At 46.1% G+C, this 27,447-nt stretch overlaps 1 protein-coding gene across 1 annotated transcript in view; it reads left to right on the top strand.

The window, feature by feature from the left end:
- The window catches only part of MSANTD3 (Myb/SANT DNA binding domain containing 3), a 1,065,404-nt gene that overhangs the window by 554,148 nt on the left and 483,809 nt on the right, over positions 1–27,447 (top strand). The window contains exon 2 of the mRNA XM_040353437.1: positions 21,162–21,588. Within this exon, the coding sequence (XP_040209371.1) occupies positions 21,162–21,588 (427 nt within the window). The remainder of the gene's footprint in view (positions 1–21,161; positions 21,589–27,447) is intronic.

The following is a 27,447-nucleotide window of genomic DNA, read 5'->3' as shown; positions in this document are numbered from 1 at the left end:
CACCGTTTGTGGTGGAGGTTGTTCCTGTGGTGTGACCTGGTTCGTCTTGCGAGTATCTGCATATTCATCCGCCAACTTCGCGGCCTCTGGTAGAGTCATGGGCCTGCGATCTCTCACCCAATCTTTGACGTCCGTCTGGATGTGATTGTAAAATTGCTCCAGGAGCATTAGTTGCAAAATGTCCTCTGCGGTGGTGGCCTGGCTGCTGTTAGCCCAGTTAGAGGCCGACCGGGACAATTGGCATGCCCATTCCGCATAAGAGTCTTTCGTGGTTTTGCGTGAGTCCCTGAACTTCTGTCGGTGGGACTCTGGGGTTACTGCATAACGAGCCAGGAGCACTTCTTTAACCCGGGCGTAGCTATGAATATCCTGATCTGGCACGGTCCGGAAAGCATCAGAAGCTTTGCCTGACAGTTTGCCTGACAATATTGCAACCCAGTCTCCTCTAGCTATTCGGTGCAGGTTACATTGTCGCTCAAAATCCGCCAGGAAGTTATCAATCTCACAGTCCTTTTCATCAAAAGCTTTAAAAGCGCTAAACGGAATCTTCCTTGCGTCTGCTGTGCTGTACTCACTGTTTGGAGAATGTGCGGCTGCTTGTTGGACTGCTGCCAGTTTTAACTGTAGTTCTGCGTCCCTTATTTGTTTATCCTTCTGTAGTTCCGCGTCTCTTATTTCTTTAGCCTCCTTCGCTAACAGGTCCATCACTTTCAGTACCACATCTGGCGTTGGGTTCGGGCCGAACCACGCTAGCTTCTCTCTCATTAGCTTGTTGGCTGGCGATTCCTCCTCCTGAATCACTGGTGTCTCCATCTCTTGTACTGCTGGCGTTGCTGCAATCCCGTCCTCCTGGTCTAGCTCCATTGATTCTGCTATGATGACCCGCTTGGTTTTGTTGCTAGCAATCCTTCCACGAACTTCCAGTAGTTCTTCCAGTGTCTGCTTGGAATCCGGGTGTGAAGGGGAATAGAAGGGAAAAATCCCACTGCTACCAACCAATTGTGACGGTATCGGTATGATATCCCCGTCAAGGTTCCCTTCTTCCCATAACGAAAATCACCCCAATATTCCACGAGGAGGGATATCCCTGGAATCGCCCAGAAAGCCACACATGAGACCAGCTTACTGCTTGAACAACACAGACTTTAATGTTATAACACACAGCTTATATGTCATTTCCAAAACTGTTACAATGACAAATCTCCGCCCCCCTCACACTGGGGCTTCCATACAGATGACTAGGTAGACACGACGGGGCCGATGCTGAAACACATTTTCTTTAGACAATGACATCAATGACGCTGAGCACTAGCTGTACTGAATACATCAACCAGACCGCTCGACCCCGCATATAGAGAGATAATTACCACAATGAAGCAATCAGAATAATTAACACAAGCCACTTAAACCCAGCTCTCCTTCACACAACACAATAGATCAATTAACCTTTAGAAATAGTGAGGGGACATTAGCACATCAATAACCTGGCTAGCAGGGAGCAGTAAACTGAGACATATAGGCAAAATGTATCACAGGGGTGATATGTACAGAAGATGATTTAGATCCTTTTCCTGCCTCAAAACAGGAATGGCTTGCAGAAACCCACTGGTATAATCTGTTGAGATAAGCAGAAACAAACACACACACACACACTCACACAGCTTCTGGGGGGACTGGAGCTGCAGCAAAAAGCAGACAGACACAGGAGATGCAGTAGAGAAAATGAAGGCAGAGAGGGAAGGCGGTCCTCTCATCTTAGATTTATTCACCTCATGACACCTCATGACATCACAGAATACACACCCATCGATCCCTCCCAATCAAGCACATGGCAAAATCCTATTGTTCAACCCTAATCATAGGGGTCTCTTGATGAAAACTGCAAGGGGTATAATGAGGTGGGCTGGAAAGGGGCTTGTCCAGGAAAAGGCGCAGGGATAAGGAAGTCCTTTGTTGGAAATAGTCCAGGAAATCGTCCTTTAGATATTCATACGTAGGAGACAAGAGTATCTCCTTATATGGGCATAAGCAAGTCCAGAGCATGAATTCCTTTTTGGTGGGCTGAAGACAGGATGTGGGGGATGGGCAAAGTCACAGTTTCCTATAGAGAAAGTCCTTTCATTCCAAAACTGTGTTCTTTTGTCTTAAAGAAAACCCATCACATATAATTTCTAATATAAACTTTTTCAAGGAAAATAAACACTTGTTGTGATACATATATTTCACACATGCATATATATATTTATATATAAAAAGGTATCAAAAAGAATATGAAAAATAATACTAAACATTATTAATAATTCTAATAGAAAACTTAGCTCAGCTTATCAAATAGGCATTATTACAGAAATCTATCACAATCCCCCCTATAAGGTCTATTTGAGAAGCAACGTCCCCACATTCTCTTTGCCCTTTCTTTTACTTGAGAATGTTGTAAGCAGTCTCAACAGTCAAGGACGGTAACAGAGGATAGGGTCCCTCTTCTACTTCCTTCAATGAATCTCCTATTTCACCCAAATTTAAAAAAGTAGGAGTTACCTCTTCAGCTGCTTTCCCTAACAGCTTCTTTATACAGGGCAGAATACAATAAAACATCACCATAACCAATATAACCAAAATCAAAATTGCTATACCTATTTGAGTACAAATGCGTGTCCATCCTTTCATCCATCCAAAATACTGGTCCCAGGGATCTGTCAACCCTGAATTTCTTTTTAACTCTTTGGAGAGTTCCTCTAATTTCTTAATGGCCAATGTTACCTTGCCATTCGGACCTGTATTGTCCGGAATGTACGTACAACATGTACTGGTACCAGGTAAGATTTTACATACACCCCCCTTTTCAGCTAATATCATGTCTAGGGCCATGCGATTTTAACAAAGACATTTGTGAAGTGGCCTCTAGGTGTTCAGTAATGTACTGGAATGCATCCTTGTTTACAGTTAACAAACCTATTTTATATTGGGCTCTGTCCTAAATATTTTATTTCCCAAAGGAACTTTATTTATTACTTTATTTTTCACTATTTTATCTGACCTTTTTTAAGCTATGCAGAATAACACCATATTTCATTCTCTTTGAAATAACACCCTCAAAGTAAGGTATTCTTCAAAACAAATGGTGCAAAAACCCAGTTTAGTAACATATGAGAGAAAGAAAGAATGAGAGAGAAAGAATGAGAGAGAAAGAATGAGAGAGAAAGAACGAGAGAGAAAGAACGAGAGAGAAAGAATGAGAGAGAAAGAACGAGAGAGAAAGAATGAGAGAGAAAGAATGAGAGAGAAAGAATGATCTCTCATTCTTTCTCTCTCATTCTTTCTCTCTCGTTCTTTCTCTCGAAAGAAAGAGAGAGAAAGAAAGAGAGAGAGAGAAAGAGAGAGAAAAAAAGAAAGAGAGAGAGAGAAAGAAAGAGAAAATATTTTATTAATAAGGGCTTTCTTTCAGATCTTCAAATGATTGTGTACAAATTACCTTTTATTATTAAAGAAAGATTTACCCTGTAATATGCTTTATAGTCTACTTAACATAAACTCTGATATTTATTAAATTGTTTTTCCTTCAAACATCGCAAAGAGAAACATTTAAACCACCTCAGCTGAGAATGTTTACACTGGGTTTCTAATTTCAACGCTAGTACTGACACAGTGTGTCAGACCGTGTAATCTGATCTTCAGCATCTGCTTAGGGAAAATCATTTAAACAAGCTCTTAAGAGGAAACATCTGTTCCCCCCCACTGAACAGATTGTACAAATTTTAGACCATATACAATACAATCGAATTGCATCGTTTTTTCTCATTTTTAACTCTTTTTCAAAAAATGTAAAACATATTTGGTTTGTACATCTGCCAAAAATCATGTACATCACATTATAACACGACATTTCCCAACTATAATAGCGACAAAAGATCGCTTAGAGGACAAATCTCATGAAATCCACTGACCAGTCCCTGCGCATGAACCGACCATTGCTTTCTTCCGATAATGTCACTCATAATCTATATTTTATCCGAAATGTCACTTTATAATAACTTTTAACACTTGTTTATTTTTTAATTTTATTTTTACAATTTTTATAATAATATTTTTTTATAAAGTTTTTAGATTGAACATAACTTTCATATTTTAATATTTTTCTCTGGGGAACCTTATAATAAACCAAACCCAAGTTTAGAATCTGTTGTAAACATTGCTCAAACCTCTACTTATTAATTCTTACAACCAGATCTGTAGGATTTCAGTTAAATACAAAATACCATGTAGTTCACCATTAACTGAATTGTATACAATTCTTCACACAATCTCAATCAACAATTTTCCCATTAAACCTTTGTTCTAATCCCATGTTTATGCTTTGACATGTCATAATATATTTTCAGTTGTTGGGGTAAACATATTCATAAACATTTACAGGCAGAATTAAACTTAATTATCTCATTAGAGAACTTCTTTACACTCTGACATTAATTAATTAATTATCCCATGTAACCGGGACCCCCCTTTGAGATATTCCAACCCACAAACCCCAGTGGTCACAATCCCATGTATTTGAAAAAAGATATATAGTTTCATTCAGATTTGGGTGGCACAGTCCATCACATCTCATCTCCAGAGAATATTTTCGAAGGGACCTCTTAATCATCACCCAGGGGATATTGGTAATTATCGGTACCTACAACAGGAATGCGAGAAAAACTCATACACAGATATTAGTTAACTATTTTTTCAAAAGCGGTCACATAATCATAGCTTATAACAATCTAATCTAGAGACTGTCTCACACAAGATTTCAAAAAGGGATAATGTATTGAATGCTCCTCCCTTGGGGCCACTAACCCTGAGGGTGGCATGGCACAGCATGTGGAATAAAACCGTTTAAATGTACTATGTAAAATGTTCTAATGTTCCAATGTGATACCCAGAATCTCCTCATCCCTCATTTGTGACTTGTGGACACAATGTCTGTAGCCATGAACGCCAGGATTCTACCGCTTTTGGGCACCCCATGAGGTCAAGGCATTGAGGTTGGGGCACACAGGACAGTGGGTACATGAGCAGATTCCACCTCCAGGTAGGCCTGCGGCCCTGCATGATTCTCATCCTTACGCGTCTGTCCAGCAAAGCGGCAGACTAAGGAGAGAATGAAGAAGAAGGCCCGTGGGCCAGAGGGCACAGAATCCAGTATGGGCAGCGGGCAGGAGGCGACACCATCTGCGTTCAGAACGAGGCAAAGCCTTCAGCAGGGAAGAGCATCCGGGCAGGCCCATGCTTCCTCCAGCCGGGCATACAGTTGGGCAGAACGTGAGGGGAAGGAAGGGGCAGTCGGGCGGGGCCCATGCTTCCAGCAGGGAACAGCATTCGGGCGTGGCCCATGTCTCCACCAGTCGGGGGCATCGTGGGCAGAACATGAGGGAAATGAAAAGACAATAACAGGCCCTGGGTATCACAGTACAACAACCAAACTGGCAAAAAGCCCCTCTATGTAAAAGGTTAAGCAATGCATAGCATCGTCAGGGTAAGTAGGCAACCCAAAAGGATAAAAAAAACAGGACGGGCTGCTAAACTAAGCCCAGCACCATGAGGCACATAATTCTCCTGAATTTAATTCTCTGTAGAAGAAGTTACTAGATCTCACAATCTTTTCTGTTACTTTAACTGCAAAATAAAGACTTAACAATTGCTTATTATGTGTATCAAATGTCTGTTCCATATTTGTGAAACCTCAGGAGAAATATCCCATTATTTTCCTATTACTGTTATGTAATTGCGACAAAGTAACTGAAATCGAATTCTCTGATAAATCAGCGTACAATCTAACAGACATACAATGAATGAGCATTCCATACATCAATACTGAAGAAACAGTTGCAATATCCCAATTAACCTTTTGTTAAAAAAAACTTTCTTCTTGGTTTCTGTTTCATTTTTTTTTGTTTGGGGGGGGGAGAGAAGCATTAGGGGCTTTGTAGTAGCTAGCAATAAAAGGTTTGGTAAGGCAAGCTACAACAGAAGAGAGAGAGAGAGAAGGAGGAGGAAAGGGGGGGGTATGAATGGAGAGTTTCAGCAGGGAAGGGATTGACAAGATGGTGGTGAAGAAGAAGGGAGGATCTATGAAGAAGAGCGGGAAAAAAAATCAAAGATTTGGAGAAGAAGGGAGGATCTATAAAGAAAATGGCGGAGGGGGAGGAGCTATGAAGAAGATGGCAGAGGGGGGATCAGGAGTTAAGGAAAAAGTAAAAATAAAGCAAGGAGGAAAGAAAAAAAACTTCAAACTTCAGCCAGATATTAAAAACAGAAGTCAGCGACAACAGCAGTCGATATATAAAACAAGAAAGCCAGATATATCTATACTTATCAGAAACAAGTAATTGCTTAACCATGCGTTCCTTCCAGACTGGCAAGAAAAGGGTTCATTCTATTCCTGCACCAACACAGTGCTTTCCAGCAGAAAACCCCATAAGCATATAAAAAAAAGAATTAACTAAGAAATTTAAAGGCACAGAAATGAAAAAGGTTTTCTTGTCAGACAGCAAAGGGTTAAGTATGCTAGTTTAGAAAGACCTACAGTTAATTGCTATCCAGCTGTGACAAAAGGCAGAAGTGTAAGGAAAAAAAAGCAGTTTAGACTATAGAGACACAGAAACACAGCTAGCAGGATCCAGAAGCCACACGGAACAGCCTCCTCCAACTTGGCCCCCACCTTTCCTTACACAGTAGAGCTTGGGAATGAAAATGGGGAAAAGCTGACTCAATATCTCACTACAGACATACACAAAGAAACCCCAGAGCTAAATCCCAGTTCCCCAATTTATCTAACAAAAAAGAAGATTTGATACATTTACCACAAGCATAAATACAGCAAATCCCATAAAGTTTTTCTCGAAGTCTACTTCCTCAGAGGCTTATAACCCAGACTATTCCAAGCCAGGGTGCATCTCGGTGCACCCCACAACTCCTGTCAGCTCACTCAGTTGACAGATGACCGAACCTATCTCAGTCAGTCGGTTCCATACACCCCTTACAGAACCACACAAACAGACAGACAATATGCAAGATATCAACAAAAAAATAGCCTAGCGAGTCAACGCAAGCCAGGGTTCGCTTTTGTTTAAAAAAGTTCTGGACAAGAATATACCGCCTTTGAAAGGCTGGGGATGTGCAGACAAACTGAATGAGGGAAAATATGTCTTACATTGAGTACACAAAGTGAGGGGAAAAGCTACACTCACCGTGCTTTGGGGTTCATGACGTCCCAGTCAATGCCAGACAAAATCTCATCCCTCAGGCAGATTCTTGTGGATCAGCACTCCTGACCTTAAAGTCCAAAAAAGCACGTTGGCGCGTCAATTGATTTAGATCCTTTTCCTGCCTCAAAACAGGAATGGCTTGCAGAAACCCACTGGTATAATCTGTTGAGATAAGCAGAAACAAACACACACACACTCACACAGCTTCTGGGGGGACTGGAGCTGCAGCAAAAAGCAGACAGACACAGGAGATGCAGTAGAGAAAATGAAGGCAGAGAGGGAGGCGGTCCTCTCATCTTAGATTTATTCACCTCATGACATCACAGAATACACACCCATCGATCCCTCCCAATCACCCTTGACCCCACCCATTTACCCTCCCCTCTTGTAAGCACATGGCAAAATCCTATTGTTCAACCCTAATCATAGGGATCTCTTGATGAAAACTGCAAGGGGTATAATGAGGTGGGCTGGAAAGGGGCTTGTCCAGGAAAAGGCGCAGGGATAAGGAAGTCCTTTGTTGGAAATAGTCCAGGAAATCGTCCTTTAGATATTCATACGTAGGAGACAAGAGTATCTCCTTATATGGGCATAAGCAAGTCCAGAGCATGAATTCCTTTTTGGTGGGCTGAAGACAGGATGTTGGGAATAGGCAAAGTCACAGTTTCCTATAGAGAAAGTCCTTTCATTCCAAAACTGTGTTCTTTTGTCTTAAAGAAAACCCATCACATATCATTTCTAATATAAACTTTTTCAAGGAAAATAAACACTTGTTGTGATACATATATTTCACACATGCATATATATATTTATATATAAAAAGGTATCAAAAAGAATATGAAAAATAATACTAAACATTATTAATAATTCTAATAGAAAACTTAGCTCAGCTTATCAAATAGGCATTATTACAGAAATCTATCACAAAGAGGAGTGTGGAGGGGATGATGGTGGTATGTACAGGAGAGGAGTGTGAAGGGGATGATGGGGGTATAATGTACAGGAGAGGAGTGCGGAGGGGATGATGAGGGTGGTATGTACAGAAGAGGAATGCAGAGGGGATGATGGGGGTGGTATGTACAGGAGAGGAGTGTGGAGGGGATGATGGGGGTATGATGTACAGGAGAGGAGTGCGGAGGGGATGATGAGGGTGGTATGTACAGAAGAGGAGTGCGGAGGGGATGATGGGGGTGGTATGTACAGAAGAGGAGTGTGGAGGGGATGATGGGGGTGGTATGTACAGAAGAGGAGTGTGGAGGGGATGATGGGGTTGGTATGTACAGAAGAGGAGTGCGGAGGGGATGATGGGGGTGGTGTGTACAGGAGAAGAGTGTGGAGGGGATGATGGGTGTGGTATTTACAGGAGAGGAGTGTGGAGGGGATGATGGGGGTAGTATGTACAGAAGAGGAGTGTGGAGGGGATGATGGGGGTGGTATGTACAGGAGAGGAGTGTGGAGGGGATGATGGGGGTATGATGTACAGGAGAGGAGTGCGGAGGGGGTGATGAGGGTGGTATGTACAGAAGAGGAGTGCGGAGGGGGTGATGGGTATGATGGTATGTACAGAATGATGGGTGATGGGTGTGATGGTATGTACAGACGAGGAGTGCGGAGGGGATGATGGGGGTGGTATGTACAGAAGAGGAGTGTGGAGGGTATGATGGGGGTGGTATGTACAGGAGAAGAGTGAGGAGGGTATGATGGGGGTGGTATGTACAGGAGAGGAGTGTGGAGGGGATGATGGGTGTAGTATGTACAGAAGAGGAGTGTGGAGGGGATGATGGGGGTGGTATGTACAGAAGAGGAGTGTGGAGGGGATGATGGGGCTGGTATGTACAGAAGAGGAGTGCGGAGGGGATGATGGGGGTGGTGTGTACAGGAGAAGAGTGTGGAGGGGATGATGGGGGTGGTATGTACAGAAGAGGAGTGCGGAGGGGATTATGGGGGTGGTATGTACAGGAGAAGAGTGTGGAGGGGGTGATGGGGGTGGTATGTACAGAAGAGGAGTGCGGAGGGGATGATGGGGGTGGTATATACAGAAAGGGGAGTGTGGAGGGGATGATGGGGGTGGTATGTACAGGAGAAGAGTGTGGAGGGGATGATGGGGGTGGTATGTACAGAAGAGGAGTGCGGAGGGGATGATGGGGGTGGTATGTACAGAAGAGGAGTGTGGAGGGGATGATGGGGGTGGTATATACAGGAGAAGAGTGTGAAGGGGATGATATGTACAGAAGAGGAGTGTGGAGGGGATGATATGTACAGAAGAGGAGTGCGGAGGGGATGATTAGGGCGGTATGTACAGAAGAGGAGTGTGGAGGGGATGATGGTGGTTGTATGTACAGAAGAGGAGTGCAGAGGGGATGATAGGGGTAGTATGTACAGGAGAGGAGTGTGGAGGGGATGATGGGGGTATGATGTACAGGAGAGGAGTGCATAGGGGATGATGAGGGTGGTATGTACAGAACAGGAGTGCGGAGGGGATGATGGGGGTGGTATGTACAGAAGAGGAGTGTGGAGGGGATGATGGGGGTGGTATGTACAGAAGAGGAGTGTGGAGGGGATGATGGGGGTGGTATGTACAGAAGAGGAGTGCGGAGGGGATGATGGGGGTGGTGTGTACAGGAGAAGAATGTGGAGGGGATGATGGGGGTGGTATGTACAGAAGAGGAGTGCGGAGGGGATGATGGGGGTGGTATGTACAGGAAAAGAGTGTGGAGGGGATGATGGAGGTGGTATGTACAGAAGAGGAGTGCGGAGGGGATGATGGGGGTGGTATGTACAGAAGAGGAGTGTGGAGGGGATGATGGGGGTGGTATGTACAGGAGAGGAGTGTGGAGGGGATGATGGGGGTGGTATATACAGGAGAAGAGTGTGAAGGGGATGATATGTACAGAAGAGGAGTGTGGAGAGGATGATATGTACAGAAGAGGAGTGTGGAGGGGATGATGGGGGTGGTATGTACAGAAGAGGAGTGTGGAGGGGATAATGGGGGTGGTATGTACAGAAGAGGAGTACGGAGGGGATGATGGGGAAGGTATGTACAGGAGAAGAGTGTGGAGGGGATGATGAGGGTGGTATGTACAGAAGAGGAGTGCGGAGGGGGTGATATGTACAGAAGAGGAGTGCGGAGGGGTAGATGGGGATGGTATGTACAGAAGAGGAGTGTGGAGGTTATGATGGGGGTGGTATGTACAGGAGAAGAGTGTGGAGGGTATGATGGGTGTGGTATTTACAGGAGAGGAGTGTGGAGGGGATGATGGGGGTAGTATGTACAGAAGAGGAGTGTGGAGGGGATGATGGGGGTGGTATGTATAGGAGAAGAGTGTGGAGGGGATGATGGGGGTGGTATGTACAGAAGAGGAGTGTGGAGGGGATGATGGGGGTGGTATGTACAGGAGAGGAGTGTGGAGGGGATGATGGGGGTATGATGTACAGGAGAGGAGTGCGGAGGGGATGATGAGGGTGGTATGTACAGAAGAGGAGTGCGGAGGGGGTGATGGGTATGATGGTATGTACAGAATGATGGGTGATGGGTGTGATGGTATGTACAGACGAGGAGTGCGGAGGGGATGATGGGGGTGGTATGTACAGAAGAGGAGTGTGGAGGGTATAATGGGGGTGGTATGTACAGGAGAAGAGTGTGGAGGGTATGATGGGGGTGGTATGTACAGGAGAGGAGTGTGGAGGGGATGATGGGTGTAGTATGTACAGAAGAGGAGTGTGGAGGGGATGATGGGGGTGGTATGTATAGGAGAAGAGTGTGGAGGGGATGATGGGGGTGGTATGTACAGAAGAGGAGTGTGGAGGGGATGATGGGGGTGGTATGTACAGGAGAGGAGTGTGGAGGGGATGATGGGGGTATGATGTACATGAGAGGAGTGCGGAGGGGATGATTAGGGCGGTATGTACAGAAGAGGAGTGTGGAGGGGATGATGGTGGTTGTATGTACAGAAGAGGAGTGCAGAGGGGATGATAGGGGTGGTATGTACAGGAGAGGAGTGTGAAGGGGATGATGGGGGTATGATGTACAGGAGAGGAGTGCATAGGGGATGATGAGGGTGGTATGTACAGAAGAGGAGTGCGGAGGGGATGATGGGGGTGGTATGTACAGAAGAGGAGTGTGGAGGGGATGATGGGGGTGGTATGTACAGAAGAGGAGTGTGGAGGGGATGATGGGGGTGGTATGTACAGAAGAGGAGTGCGGAGGGGATGATGGGGGTGGTGTGTACAGGAGAAGAGTGTGGAGGGGATGATGGGGGTGGTATGTACAGAAGAGGAATGCGGAGGGGATGATGGGGGTGGTATGTACAGGAAAAGAGTGTGGAGGGGATGATGGAGGTGGTATGTATAGAAGAGGAGTGCGGAGGGGATGATGGGGGTGGTATGTACAGAAGAGGAGTGTGGAGGGGATGATGGGGGTGGTATGTACAGGAGAAGAGTGTGGAGGGGATGATGGGGGTGGTATGTACAGAAGAGGAGTGCGGAGGGGATGATGGGGGTGGTATGTACAGAAGAGGAGTGTGGATGGGATGATGGGGTGGTATGTACAGGAGAAGAGTGTGGAGGGGATGATATGTACAGAAGAGGAGTGTGAAGGGGATGATATGTACAGAAGAGGAGTGTGGAGGGGATGATGGGGGTGGTATGTACAGAAGAGGAGTGTGGAGGGGATGATGGGGGTGGTATGTACAGGAGAAGAGTGTGGAGGGGATGGTATGTACAGAAGAGGAGTGTGGAGGGGATGATATGTACAGAAGAGGAGTGTGGAGGGGATGATGGGGGTGGTATGTACAGAAGAGGAGTGTGGAGGGGATGATGGGGGTGGTATGTACAGAAGAGGAGTACGGATGGGATGATGGGGAAGGTATGTACAGGAGAAGAGTGTGGAGGGGATGATGAGGGTGGTATGTACAGAAGAGGAGTGCGGAGGGTGTGATATGTACAGAAGAGGAGTGCGAAGGGGTAGATGGGGGTGGTATGTACAGAAGAGGAGTGTGGAGGGTATGATGGGGGTGGTATGTACAGGAGAAGAGTGTGGAGGATATGATGGGTGTGGTATTTACAGGAGAGGAGTGTGGAGGGGATGATGGGGGTAGTATGTACAGAAGAGTAGTGTGGAGGGGATGATGGGGGTGGTATGTACAGAAGAGGAGTGCGGAGGGGGTGATGGGTATGATGGTATGTACAGAATGATGGGTGATGGGTGTGATGGTATGTACAGAAGAGGAGTGTGGAGGGGATGATGGGGGTGGTATGTACAGAAGAGGAGTGTGGAGGGGATAATGGGGGTGGTATGTACAGAAGAGGAGTACGGAGGGGATGATGGGGAAGGTATGTACAGGAGAAGAGTGTGGAGGGGATGATGAGGGTGGTATGTACAGAAGAGGAGTGCGGAGGGGGTGATATGTACAGAAGAGGAGTGCGGAGGGGTAGATGGGGATGGTATGTACAGAAGAGGAGTGTGGAGGTTATGATGGGGGTGGTATGTACAGGAGAAGAGTGTGGAGGGTATGATGGGTGTGGTATTTACAGGAGAGGAGTGTGGAGGGGATGATGGGGGTAGTATGTACAGAAGAGGAGTGTGGAGGGGATGATGGGGGTGGTATGTATAGGAGAAGAGTGTGGAGGGGATGATGGGGGTGGTATGTACAGAAGAGGAGTGTGGAGGGGATGATGGGGGTGGTATGTACAGGAGAGGAGTGTGGAGGGGATGATGGGGGTATGATGTACAGGAGAGGAGTGCGGAGGGGATGATGAGGGTGGTATGTACAGAAGAGGAGTGCGGAGGGGGTGATGGGTATGATGGTATGTACAGAATGATGGGTGATGGGTGTGATGGTATGTACAGACGAGGAGTGCGGAGGGGATGATGGGGGTGGTATGTACAGAAGAGGAGTGTGGAGGGTATAATGGGGGTGGTATGTACAGGAGAAGAGTGTGGAGGGTATGATGGGGGTGGTATGTACAGGAGAGGAGTGTGGAGGGGATGATGGGTGTAGTATGTACAGAAGAGGAGTGTGGAGGGGATGATGGGGGTGGTATGTATAGGAGAAGAGTGTGGAGGGGATGATGGGGGTGGTATGTACAGAAGAGGAGTGTGGAGGGGATGATGGGGGTGGTATGTACAGGAGAGGAGTGTGGAGGGGATGATGGGGGTATGATGTACATGAGAGGAGTGCGGAGGGGATGATTAGGGCGGTATGTACAGAAGAGGAGTGTGGAGGGGATGATGGTGGTTGTATGTACAGAAGAGGAGTGCAGAGGGGATGATAGGGGTGGTATGTACAGGAGAGGAGTGTGAAGGGGATGATGGGGGTATGATGTACAGGAGAGGAGTGCATAGGGGATGATGAGGGTGGTATGTACAGAACAGGAGTGCGGAGGGGATGATGGGGGTGGTATGTACAGAAGAGGAGTGTGGAGGGGATGATGGGGGTGGTATGTACAGAAGAGGAGTGTGGAGGGGATGATGGGGGTGGTATGTACAGAAGAGGAGTGCGGAGGGGATGATGGGGGTGGTGTGTACAGGAGAAGAGTGTGGAGGGGATGATGGGGGTGGTATGTACAGAAGAGGAATGCGGAGGGGATGATGGGGGTGGTATGTACAGGAAAAGAGTGTGGAGGGGATGATGGAGGTGGTATGTATAGAAGAGGAGTGCGGAGGGGATGATGGGGGTGGTATGTACAGAAGAGGAGTGTGGAGGGGATGATGGGGGTGGTATGTACAGGAGAAGAGTGTGGAGGGGATGGTATGTACAGAAGAGGAGTGTGGAGGGGATGATATGTACAGAAGAGGAGTGTGGAGGGGATGATGGGGGTGGTATGTACAGAAGAGGAGTGTGGAGGGGATGATGGGGGTGGTATGTACAGAAGAGGAGTACGGATGGGATGATGGGGAAGGTATGTACAGGAGAAGAGTGTGGAGGGGATGATGAGGGTGGTATGTACAGAAGAGGAGTGCGGAGGGTGTGATATGTACAGAAGAGGAGTGCGGAGGGGTAGATGGGGGTGGTATGTACAGAAGAGGAGTGTGGAGGGTATGATGGGGGTGGTATGTACAGGAGAAGAGTGTGGAGGATATGATGGGTGTGGTATTTACAGGAGAGGAGTGTGGAGGGGATGATGGGGGTAGTATGTACAGAAGAGTAGTGTGGAGGGGATGATGGGGGTGGTATGTACAGAAGAGGAGTGCGGAGAGGGTGATGGGTATGATGGTATGTACAGAATGATGGGTGATGGGTGTGATGGTATGTACAGAAGAGGAGTGTGGAGGGGATGATGGGGGTGGTATGTACAGAAGAGGAGTGTGGAGGGGATGATGGGGGTGGTATGTACAGAAGAGGAGTGTGGAGGGTATGATGGGGGTGGTATGTACAGGATAAGAGTGTGGAAGGTATGATGGGGGTGGTATGTACAGAAGAGGAGTGTGGAGGGGATGATGGGGGTGGTATGTACAGGAGAAGAGTGTGGAGGGGATGATATGTACAGAAGAGGAGTGTGGAGGGGATGATATGTACAGAAGAGGAGTGTGGAGGGGATGATGGGGGTGGTATGTACAGAAGAGGAGTGTGGAGGGGATGATGGGGGTGGTATGTACAGAAGAGGAGTACGGAGGGGATGATGGGGAAGGTATGTACAGGAGAAGAGTGTGGAGGGGATGATGAGGGTGGTATGTACAGAAGAGGAGTGTGGAGGGGGTGATATGTACAGAAGAGGAGTGCGGAGGGGTAGATGGGGGTGGTATGTACAGAAGAGGAGTGTGGAGGGTATGATGGGGGTGGTATGTACAGGAGAAGAGTGTGGAGGATATGATGGGTGTGGTATTTACAGGAGAGGAGTGTGGAGGGGATGATGGGGGTAGTATGTACAGAAGAGTAGTGTGGAGGGGATGATGGGGGTGGTATGTATAGGAGAAGAGTGTGGAGGGGATGATGGGGGTGGTATGTACAGAAGAGGAGTGTGGAGGGGATGATGGGGGTGGTATGTACAGGAGAGGAGTGTGGAGGGGATGATGGGGGTATGATGTACAGGAGAGGAGTGCGGAGGGGATGATGAGGGTGGTATGTACAGAAGAGGAGTGCGGAGGGGGTGATGGGTATGATGGTATGTACAGAATGATGGGTGATGGGTGTGATGGTATGTACAGAAGAGGAGTGTGGAGGGGATGATGGGGGTGGTATGTACAGAAGAGGAGTGTGGAGGGGATGATGGGGGTGGTATGTATAGGAGAAGAGTGTGGAGGGGATGATGGGGGTGGTATGTACAGAAGAGGAGTGTGGAGGGGATGATGGGGGTGGTATGTACAGGAGAGGAGTGTGGAGGGGATGATATGTACAGAAGAGGAGTGTGGAGGGGATGATGGGGGTGGTATGGGGGGGGTTGGATAACTGTAAATATGGAGGGTGGAGAACTGTAAATATGGATGGTATATGAGGGGGTAAGAACTATATGAATGGATGGTATATGGGGGGGGGTTAGAACTGTATATATGGCTATGGATGGTACATTGAGGGGGGGCAGAACTGTATGTATAGATAGTGTATGGTGGGGGGGATGTGGTGAGGACTGTGTGTATGAGGGAGGAGGTGAGAGCTCTTTTATATCCTGACATACAGCAGCAAAAACTTACTTTAAAAGTTGAGCTCTCAGCGAGATCTCCACACACTTCAGCACAGATTGCAGAGGCTCCGCCTTCAACCCCACCTCTGTCTTTTCTGCAGCCAGCCAGAGTGCAGAGTGGCAGACGGTACACAGAACATAGAGGCAGAGTGCCTCTATGTTCTGTGTACCGTCTGCCACTCTGCAGCACGCTACATACAGACGGAGGCGCGCCGCTGACAGTGTGGTGGGGGTGGGACCGTGGGGTTGAAGGGGGGAGAATTGCAAACCTTCGGCTGGAGCAAAAGTTAGTTACCGTGGACCCGAACTTAGGATGCGGCTGTGGCGGCACAGCACAAGCACAGTAAGCCACCGGCGGGTCTTAATAATGTGTCCGGGTATCAGGTGGGCAGAGACCCGGACACATGTTTCAAAACCCGTACTGTACAGGGGAATCCCGGACAGGTGGCAACCCTAATCACACCTGAAGTACTGATGGCCTATCTAATTTCTTGAGACCCTAACATGACAGAAAAGTACAAATACCCCCCAAATGACCCCTTTTTGGAAAGAAGACATTCCAAGGTATTTACAAAGAGGCATTGTGAGTTTTTTGAAGTTGTCAATTTTTTCCCACAATTCTTTGCAAAATCAAGATTTTTTTCTTTTCTTTTTTTTTTCACTCAATTGTCATATTAGCAGGTTATTTCTCACACACATTATATGCATACCACAAATTACACACCAAAACACATTCTGCTATTACTCCCGGGTATGGCGATACCACATGTGTGAGGCTTTTACACAGCGTGGCCACATACAAAAGCCCAACATGCAGGGAGCACCTTCAGGCGTTCTGGAGCACCCAGGCCAATTCTGACATTTCTCTCCTACATGTAAACATCATCATTTATTTGCTAGAAAATTACATAGAACCCCAAAACATTATAAATGTTTTTTTTTAGAAAAGACCTTAGAGAATACAATGGTGGTTGTTGCAACTTTTTATCTCGCACTGTATTTGCGCAGCAATTTTCCGAACACGTTTTTGTACGAAAAAAAAAAAAATTTGTGCTTGAAAAAAAAAAAACTGTAAAGTTAGCCCAATGTTTTTGCATAATGTGAAACATGAAGTTACGCAGAGTAAATCGATACCCAACATGTCACTCTTCAAAATTGAATGCGCTCGTGGAATGGCGCCAAACTTCGCTACTTAAAAATCCCTATAGGTGACGCATTAAATATTTTTTACTGGTTACATGTTCTTAGTTACAGAGGAGGTCTAGGGCCACAATTATTGCTCCGGCTCTAACGTTCGCAGTGATACCTCACATGTGTGGTTTGAACACCGTTTTCATATCTGGGCGGGACTTACGGATGCGTTCGCTTCTGCATGCGAGCACACGGGGACAGGGGCGCTTTAAAAAAAATATATATTTTATTGTTCATTTTACTTTATTTATTTTACTTTGACATGTTTTTCCGCAAAAATAAATTTGTTGATCACTTTTATTCCTATTGAAAGGAATGTAAACATCCCTTGTAATGGGAGTATGGCATGACAGGTCCTCTTTACAGTGAGATATGAGGGGGTGAATAAGACCCCACATCTCACCTCTAGGCTAAGAAGCCTGAAATAAAAAATAAAATAAAAAAAACTATCCTGGCTTCGATCGTAGCGGTGAGTTGCTAGACGCACCAGCGGATGGCCGGGGGCGTCCACTCTCGCCTCCCGTAAGAACGATCAAGCGGCGGAACAGCTGCTATGATTATTCTTTGTTCTTATGGTGTAGGGAATCGCCGACTGAAAAAGCTGATATCTGAATGATGACTGTAGTTGCAGGCATCATTCAGATATCCGTGCAAGGACGTCATATGACGGCCGGCGGGTAGGAAGTGGTTATTGCAGGGTATTGCGAAGTATTGCAGGGCATTGCGGGGTATTGCAGAGTATTGCAGAGTAATGCGGGGTATTGCAGAGTATTGCAGGGTATTGCAGGGTATTGCAGAGTATTGCAGAGTATTGCAGAGTATTGCAGGGTACTGCAGGGTATTGCAGGGTATTGCAGAATATTGCAGGGTATTGTGGAGTATTGCACGGTATTGCGGGGTATTGCGGGGTATTGCAGAGTATTGCAGAGTATTGCGGGGTATTGCAGAGTATTGCAGGGTATTGCGGGGTATTGCAGATTATTGCAGAGTATTGCGGGGTATTGCAGGGTATTGCAGAGTATTGCAGAGTATTGCAGGGTATTGCGGAGTATTGCAGAGTATTGCAGAGTATTGCAGGGTATTGCAGGGTACTGCAGGGTATTGCAGAGTATTGCAGGATATTGCAGAGTATTGCAGGGTATTGCGGAGTATTGCAGGGTATTGCGGAGTATTGCAGGGTATTGCAGAGTATTGCAGTGTATTGCGGGGTATTGCGGGGTATTGCGGAATATTGCGGAGTATTGCAGGGTATTGCGGAGTATTGCAGGGTATTGCGGGGTATTGCGGAGTATTGTGGAGTATTGCGGAGTATTGCAGGGTATTGCAGGGTATAGCGGAGTATTGCAGGGTATTGCAGAGTATTGCAGAGTATTGCAGGGTATTGCGGATTATTGCAGGGTATTGCAGAGTACTGCAGAGTATTGCACAGTATGGGCAGGGTATTGCAGAGTATTGGGCAGGGTTTTGCAGTGTATTCGGGCAGGGTATTGCACAGTATTGGGGGAGGGTATTGCACAGTATTGGGGCAGGATATTGCAGTGTATGGGGCAGGGATGGCTGATCATGGATGGCTGGATCTGTGACTGCAGTTGTCACAGATCCATCTCACACTGCTGCAGCCTTTGCTTTCTCCCCTCTCCTCTCACACTGTACCGATCGGTACAGAGAGGGGAGGGAGGAACCGGCGTCATCACATGATGTTTGTCATTGGACTGAGCGATCAAGTGGTAAACCACCGCTATCAGCAGCGATTTACTGCGATCCGTAATGCACCGGGTCCTCTGTACCTGGCGGTCACGGACACTCCCGTGTGCGTGCCCCAGGGGGCGCGCGGGAGCACGATTCTGGAAGGCCGTTAATTAACGGCTTCCCAGAGTAAAGCAACCGCCTTGTAGCTGTACTTTGGCTAGGGGCCGGTTGCTAAATGGTTAAATAACTTACACCAACCTGAGAAATCAAACCCAATGCTCAGTTGGGAGGCCGACTTGGACTCCCCCCTTCCTACTGAGTACAAGATGATTGACAATCTACGTAAATGTAACCGAGCAGTAGCATTCAAGGAAACACCATTAAAACGAGTTACTAGATGGTATATGACACCAGCAAAAATTCATTCCTTCGACTCCTCCATTTCCCCTGCTTGCTTTAGGGGATGCCCAGATGACGGAAACTATCTCCATTTTTTGGAGCTGTAAATTGTTGGATCCCATTTGGCAAGCAGAGATAATGATAATTTAGAATCTACCTGCAAGTCGAAAATTATCCTCTCACCTCAAATTTGTATACTGTATGCTAGTGTTCCAAACGTTCCCCCTCCCTGCAACAGATTGATTCACTCTTTAATTAGTTCCATTCAATGGATGATAGCTTTAAACTGGAGATCACCTAACCTGCTCTGGTCCCAGGTTTTAACCAGGATGGAAGCACTTTGATTATCCGAGACAGATAGTATGCAAACTTATAAGAAATGGCCCTACTGGACACCACCGAAATAATAGTGCTTATGTAATGTTCTTCTAAATAACTCTCTTCTTCAATGCCTCCCCCTTTACTAGTCCTAATGATTTCAATAATATCCAAACTCCACGGAGAAATGTCTCAAACTAATGTATAAATTATTGTATACTGTAACTCTTTAACCAATTGTTTTTACCATGTTTTTTTTTTCATTATGTCTTATGTTTGACAATACATCCCTGAATTTCTAATGTATGAACATCCACCACTGTTATGACTTGTTACTCTGTACTGAAAAGTTTTATCTTTTCCCAGTCTTCCAAATAAAACTTTTTGTAAACAAACAAACAAAAAATGATGTACTTTTTAAAGTCGGTTGTGTCAGAAGGTTTGCAGTATTCCAACCAATGGGGACTCAGTTTGATTTTTGCCCATGACCTGGGCTAAGCACTATAATCATTAAAATATTGAGATAGTATTTTTATGTTATGATCATGCCATATAAAGTGGTTCTAAAGCCTCAAGGATTTCTGCCTTTCTGCATTCTATGCATGAAGGTAAAAAAACCTTCTCTGTGCAGCAGCCCCCCTCCCTGCCCCCCTAATACTTACCTAAGCCGAGGCAATAAGGCCTCAGCTCTCCGAGGACTCTCACCTCTCATTGGCTGAGACAGCAGCAATTGGGCTTCTGTTGCTGTCAATCAGAGCTAATGAGGATAGAGAGGGGTCTTGGCCGTGCTGTGGCTCTGTGTGTAAATGGACGCGCAGAGCAGTAGCTTGGGTGCCCCCACAGCAAGCTGCTTGCTATGGGAGGCACACGGCAGGAGGGAGGGGCCTGGAGCACTGGCGAAGGACCCAAGAGGAGGAGGATCCGGGCTGCTCTGTGCAAAACCACTGAGCAGGTATAATGCCGCATACAAACACGACCGTTTTTCATGACGAATGTCATTTTTTAAATTGGTCATTAAAAGCGATTGTGTGTAGGCTCCAGAGCATTTTTCTCGACGTGAAAAATGGGCATTAAAAATTTAGAACATGCTCTAATTTTTCTCGTCGTGTGTAGACTTAAACAACGGGAAAAAACATGCATGCTCAGAAGCAAGTTATGAGACGGGAGCACTCGTTGTTCTGGTAAAACTAGCATTTGTAATAGAGATAGCACATTTGTCGCGCTGTAACAGACTGAAAGCACGAAGACTGAAAAGCGTGAATCGTCTCTCAGACTTTTACTAACAAGAAATCAGCAAAAGCAGCCCAAAGGGAGGCACCATCCGAATGCTTTGCTCAGGCATTTTTTTTTCACGATCATGTGTATGCAAGGCAGGCTTGACAAGAATCATGTCAAGAAAAACGTAATTTTTTTCCATGACATTAAAAACAGTTGTATGTATGCAGCATAACATGCTTGTTGTTGTTAACAAGCCTTTAAGTTATCATAACCAGATTCAGTATGCTGTTCTATAAATCTTCTAAGGTAGAAAAGAAATATGTAGAATGCATTTATGGCTTAGCTGTTTCTGTGTCTCCTTTTTACTTTAGTATTGACCAAACAAAGTATTTCACACTTATCCCAATGTAAACAAATATTTCTTTAACTATTTTGTAAAATCATTTTCTATAAATGTCTGCATTCTCTTTCTTTTTTTAGATGCTCACCTTGCCAAGGAAAATGCAAAATAACGAAGTGTTGAAACCAGCTAAGTACTTTTCTGAGTTGGAGAAGAATGTTTTGCTGGCTCTGGTAGAAAAGTACAAATATGTACTGGAATGTAAAAAAAGTGATGCTCGTACTATTGCTCTAAAGCAGCGCACCTGGCAAGCTCTAGCACATGAGTACAATTCTCAGCCTAGTGTGTCTTTGAGGGATTTCAAACAACTAAAAAAATGCTGGGAGAATATCAAGGCAAGGACCAGAAAGATAATGGCTCATGAAAGAAGAGAAAAGGTGATGCGCTGTGGACTTGGATCCAGTAGTATAAAAGAGAAGGTTGCAAGTATGATTCCAGATCAGATCTACTATTTACAGACACCATCAGAGGAGGAAAGCACATATAATCATGAAACCTCCACTACAGGTAAAACATAATATTGTTAAATTATCAGGCAAACAGGAATATTCATTATTAGACATGTGCATTTGTTTTCGTCCGAATGCATTTTCGTTCGAATTTCAGGTATTTTCGTTATCGTTTTAACAAACGATAACGAAAGCACAGAAAACAAAAACCGAAAGATCCGAGATAAAAAATGCTTTATTTTCATTTTCGTTTTGTGGTCGAATGTGCCTAACCTTAACTATTAGTCCAATAGTGTTCTACATAGAGAAAAAAGATTCGACATAGAGAGAAAAGATTCAAAATAGAGAGACATGAAGAGTCGATTTTTTTTTTTTTTTTAAGATTCTATCGAATTGGGTCCTGTCCCAGGGGACATGTATCAATGCAAAAAAAGTTTTAAAAACTAACGTTTTTTCGGGAGCCGTGAATTTAATAATGCTAAAAGTGAAACAATAAAAGTGAAATATTACTTTAAATTTCGTACCTAGGGGGGGGGGTGTAAAGTTAGCATGTGAAATAGCGCATGTTTTCAGTACTTAGAACTGTCCCTGCACAAAGTGTAATTTCTGAAAGGAAAAAAAAGAAAATGTATATAAAATACTTACCGTAATTTTCCTTTCCTGATGGACTCCATGGCAGCCTACGTGTGGGGTTAATCCCGCCTCTCATACCTCATAGGACCCTACTCCCATAAAGCTTTGCTTCTAGCCATAGACTGTGTTCCGTAATATAGCCTACTCCAGCAAAGGGAGGGAACTCCTGCTGCCATGGAGTCCATCAGGAAAGGAAAATTACAGGAAATATTTCATATACATTTTCCTTTTTCCTGACAGACTCCATGGCAGCCTACGTGTGGGAAATGACTAGCCAAACACACCCGGGTGGGCAATTGCTGGTTAACGAAAAAAAAGTTTAATTGACATTGTCAACAGATAAAACATGTAAACCAAAATTAACCGACGACAAAGAAGCCGGTTCTACGCAATAGTGCGTCACAAACGTATTTAATGACGACCAGGAAGCCGCTTTGCAGATGAATTCCGGAGAAACATGTCGGGCAGCCGCCCATGATGTGGAGATGCTCCTAGTGGAATGAGCAGTTACCGTTTCAGGAGGAGTCAACCCTTTTGCCTTGTAAGCCCTTTGGATAGCTTGGACAATCCATGCTGAAATGGTTCTAGAGGAAGCCCGCATTCCTTTGTTCTTCCCATGAAACGAAACAAACAAATGATCGGTTTGGCGGAAGGATGCTGTAGCCTCCAAATATTGTTTTAGGACTTTTCCAACATCCAGAGGATGAACAATAGAGTCTTCAGAGGAACGAAAAGTGGGAAGGACAATTTCCTGGTTTTCGTGAAAAATTGATGTTACCTTGGGTTTGGACCCCAGCATCGGGACTAACACAACACGGTCTGCAAAGAAAGTGAGAAATGGTTCTTTGAATCCTAGAGAACCAATTTCAGAGACTCTTTTGGCAGATGTTATGGCAACAAGAAAGACAACCTTGAGGGAAAGATCTTTGATAGATAGACGATCCAAATTTCGATCTTCTGAGAAAAAGTCCAAGACCAATGGGAGGTCCCATTTGGAGAACCTTGGTTTCCTTAGAGGTCTCAGCCTCATAGCTCATTTAAAGAACTGTCTGACAAGGATGTGTCTAGCCCAGGATATTCCTGTGAAGGCAGATATTGCTGAAACTTGAACCCTCAAGGAACTGACTGATGATGGTAGATCCAGCCCTGTCTGGAGAAAGCCTAAAACGTATTGAACTCTGGGATCTTTGGGAGAACCATTCATGGAGGAGGTGTAGTCTGAGAACTTAGACCATATTCTTTGATAGACCCTGTTGGTACTTGCTCTCCTAGCATTTAGCAAGGTAGAGATTGCTTGACTTGGGCAACCTAGTGCTTCCAGCCTTTCCCTCTCAAGAACCAGGCCATTAGATGTAGATGGTTCGGGCAAGGGTGAGGGGTCACTCCCTGCAACAAGAGATCTGGTCTGTTTGGGAGCGGAACTGGATCCCGGAAGCTCAGCTGAAACAGCAACGGAAACCAGGGCCTGTTGGGCCAGTAAGGAATTATCGCCACTACCTCGACTTCCTCCCACCTGAGTCTCGACAGGAACCGGAGAATGACCGGGACTGGGGGAAAGGCATAGGCTCTGTGGAACATCCACTGGTCTGTTAGGGCATCCACCCCAAACGCTTGGGGACAGCGATTTCTCGTGAAAAACTTCTCCAGTTTGAAGTTGCACAGGGATGCAAATAGGTCTACTTCTGGCACAAATCCCAGTGACAGGATCCAGCTGAAAACTTCGCTGTGGAGAGACCACTCGTTGTTGTTGAGTGTCGTTCTCGAGAGGAAATCTGCTTGTAGATTCTGAACCCCAGAAAAACTGCTGTCAGATCTGTCAGGTATGTCTGAGCCCAAGACATGATCGGCTCTACCTCCTTCAGTAGGGACAGACTGCGAGTGCCTCCCTGTCTCTTTATGTATGACACAGCTGTCGTATTGTCCATCCTTAGAAGGACTGACGACCCCTTGGTTAGATGAGTAAAGGCCTGAAGGGCACAGAAGGCTGCACGGAGTTCCAGGACATTGGATACCACCTTCCGAGGTGGCAGGTCCCACTTCCCTTGAGCTACTTCTTTCAGGCAAAGAGCACCCCAGCCTTTGCTGCTGGCGTCGGATGTAATTGTGATCCAAGAGACAGGGGCTATTGAGAGACAGTTGAGGAGGTTCTCTCGTAGAAGCCACCAGAAGAGACTTTCCCGCATCGACCAGGTTATTCGTATCAAATGATCCCGGGAGCTCGGATCCCATTGCTGAAGAAAACCCTTCTGGAAGGGACGCATCCTCCACTGTGCCCACCTCACCATGGGAATTGTGGACACCATGGTGCCTATTATCTTGAGACAAAGTAAGGCTTTGAGAAAAGGAGAATCCAATGCTAGACGAATCCTGTCCTGGACTATTGGGATTTTTTCCAAGGGTAAGGAAATGGTGCTCTGGACTGTGTCGAATTGGGCACCGAGGAAAACAAGAGACTATGTGGGGTCTAGATGACTCTTCTCCCTGTTCAGAAGCCAACCGAACTCGGTCAGAGTGAGAATGACTTGGGCCCGATGTATCAGTAGTTGTTCCGTGCTTTGCGAAAGTAACAGCAGGTCGTCCAGATAGTGGTGTAGACGAATGCCTTTTGTTCTGATCAAGGCTACGACAGCCAGTAAGAGCTTTGAAAATACTCGAGGCGATGTTGTAAGCCCGAACGGGAGACAAGTAAATTGGAGGTGAGTACTGCCCACTGCAAAGCGAAGGTATTTCTGAAACTCTACCGCTACAGGGACATGAAAGTAGGCGTCTTTCAAGTCGATTGATATCAGCCAATCGCCTGGTAGAATCGTCTGGCATATTGTGAGTAAGGACTCCATTTTGAACTTCTCCTTTTTGATGAAGGTGTTTAGGTGTGTCAGGTCTATCAATGGCCTCCAGCAGCCGGTCTTTTTTAGAACCATAAACAGAGGCGAATACATTCCTTGAAATTTTTCTGCCGTTGGAACCTGTATGGCGGCGCCCTGGGCCAAAAGAGTGTTTGTGTATGTTAGAAGAACTTGTTTTTTCTCTTCTGAGCAGGGTAGAGTTGTGGGAACAAACTGGAGTATAGGTGGACTGACAAACGTCCAAGAGTGACCCGAGGATACTGTCTTGATTGTCCAAAAATCTTTGATCGAGGCTGCCCAGACATGCCGGAATTGCAGAAGTCGAGCTCCAACTTGTTCCGTCTGAGCCGACCCTATATCAAAAAGACTTAGGGGCGTCACGGCCACCCGAAGTTGCCCCTTTTGTGGCCTTCTGACCAGAAGGCTGGTTTCTCCTCCAGTTCTTCCTGAATTCTCTACCAGGTTTGTACCGACGAGCCTCCCTTGAACGATCCTGATCTTGTCTGGGAAAAAAACTTTCTCTGATTGAAGGGACGGCGATCCTGGGGAAGGAACCCTGACTTACCCCCTGTGGCACGGGTGATAGCACTATCAAGTTTATTCCCAAACAGGGAGGACCCCTGAAAAGGAATCCGACACCATGCCTGTTTAGAGGCTACCCAAGGACGAAGCCATAGGGCACGTTTAGCTGTGACAGAAGAGAGCATGACCCGTGCCACTAGACGGATAATATCCCGGGAGGCCTCACCCAGAAAGGCAGACGCCATTCTGAGTTCATGGATTGGTAGATCTCTGAACACATTATCAGACAGATTTGACAAGGTAGAATCCACTTAATCTGTCCAGGCTTTTATTGCCTTGGATAGGGCTGCAAGGGCCAAAGCTGGTTTACAGGCCATACCCGCTGTGATATATATGCGTTTGAGATCTGTATCAATCTTCCTATCCAAACCATCTTTAAAGGAAACGGTATCTTCCAGGGGTAGAGTAACATGTTTCACTAACCTCATTAACGTGGCGTCAACCAAGGGAGCAGATTCTAAATGTTTAACTTCTTCAGTTTTGAACGGATACATTTTTGCGACTTTAGAAAGCAATGAATTGGGGGCGCATGCGCGGCGCGATGCTGAACGGACTGGCCTGAGCCGCGCTCCACGAGACCCGGGCCTTCTAGGCGGATTTCCCAGGGCAATTCAGCACTCTCAGCGGCGATTTCACCCAGCACCCCTGCAGGAACACCCAGTGTATGCCATCCGCTAGGAGGAAGCGGAATCGGAGACCCGGGCACACCCTGACGAACTTTCTCCTTAACATGGAGCAAAGGCACAAGAAGGTGTCCCAAGATGGCGCCGACCAGCACATGTGGACACAGCCCTGCACGGACAAACATCCGACGGAGACCGCAACTGTACAACCCCACAACAGTGAGTACAATCCACCGCTATCTAAAGCGGACCTAGATGACAGTCTGACTGCCATATTCAATAAACTGGTGGATAAAATTGAACATGAAGTTCATAAATCCACAGCAGCTCTCTCCCAGGAAATTGCCAATATAGGCAGCCGCACAGACCTTCTAGAAACAAAACATGATGAGCTCTCCCTAGCTCACAACGATCTCAGAAGGAATTTTGAAAATCTAGCAGACAACTTTGCCTTCATGCAGGCTCAGGTCGAGGACCTTGATAACAGAAATCGCCGCCATAATATTAGGCTGCGTGGAGTCCCTGAGACAGTCACAGACCTGATGCCTGCAGTTTCAAGATTCTTTCAAAACCTTTTACCAGAAAAGCCCCCATCTGCCTTTATTTGTGACAGAATCCACAGAGCATTGCGGCCTAAACCTCCTCCTGAAGGTCCCCCCAGGGACATAGTGATGTGCATGAGGGACTTTTTAATCAAAGAAGACATAATGCGCGCTGCCAGGAATTCACCTAATCTGAATATGGATGGCAAAAGAATCCAAATATACCCAGATATATCACCTGCGACTCTGGACAGGAGACGCAGGATGAAAGAAGTCACTACTGTGTTACAAGCTGCTAGAATTAGGTACCGTTGGGGGTTCCCCTTTAAGCTTACGGTCCCACACAATGGATCTACATATACGGTCTACAACGTCATAGAAGGGAAGGAACTCTTGGTAAAATTGGGCCTGATTACCCAAGATCCCCCTGCTCGTCCCCCGGCTACACCCAGGCCTTCCCCCATCTGGTCAACCCCTTCCACCAGACGCAACCAGAGGGAACAGAGGAGACTGATCCAGTCCTTCCAATCATAATCCTCATTGACCATGGATGGTCCATCTCACATTAATTTGTGAATTCGCTCTGTTCCTTGGTTCTATCTGTTACCTCTCCCACTGTTGTTCTGTTGACCCTTTGTCACTCAGTCCCCCCTCTTCGGAACAGGACAGCGAGCCAGGACTGGTCACCAAT

The sequence above is a fragment of the Rana temporaria genome, chromosome 5 (genome assembly GCF_905171775.1).
Source record: "Rana temporaria chromosome 5, aRanTem1.1, whole genome shotgun sequence".
In the NCBI taxonomy this organism is placed as follows: Eukaryota; Metazoa; Chordata; class Amphibia; order Anura; family Ranidae; genus Rana; species Rana temporaria.
This window is presented reverse-complemented; position numbering and strand designations above follow the sequence as displayed.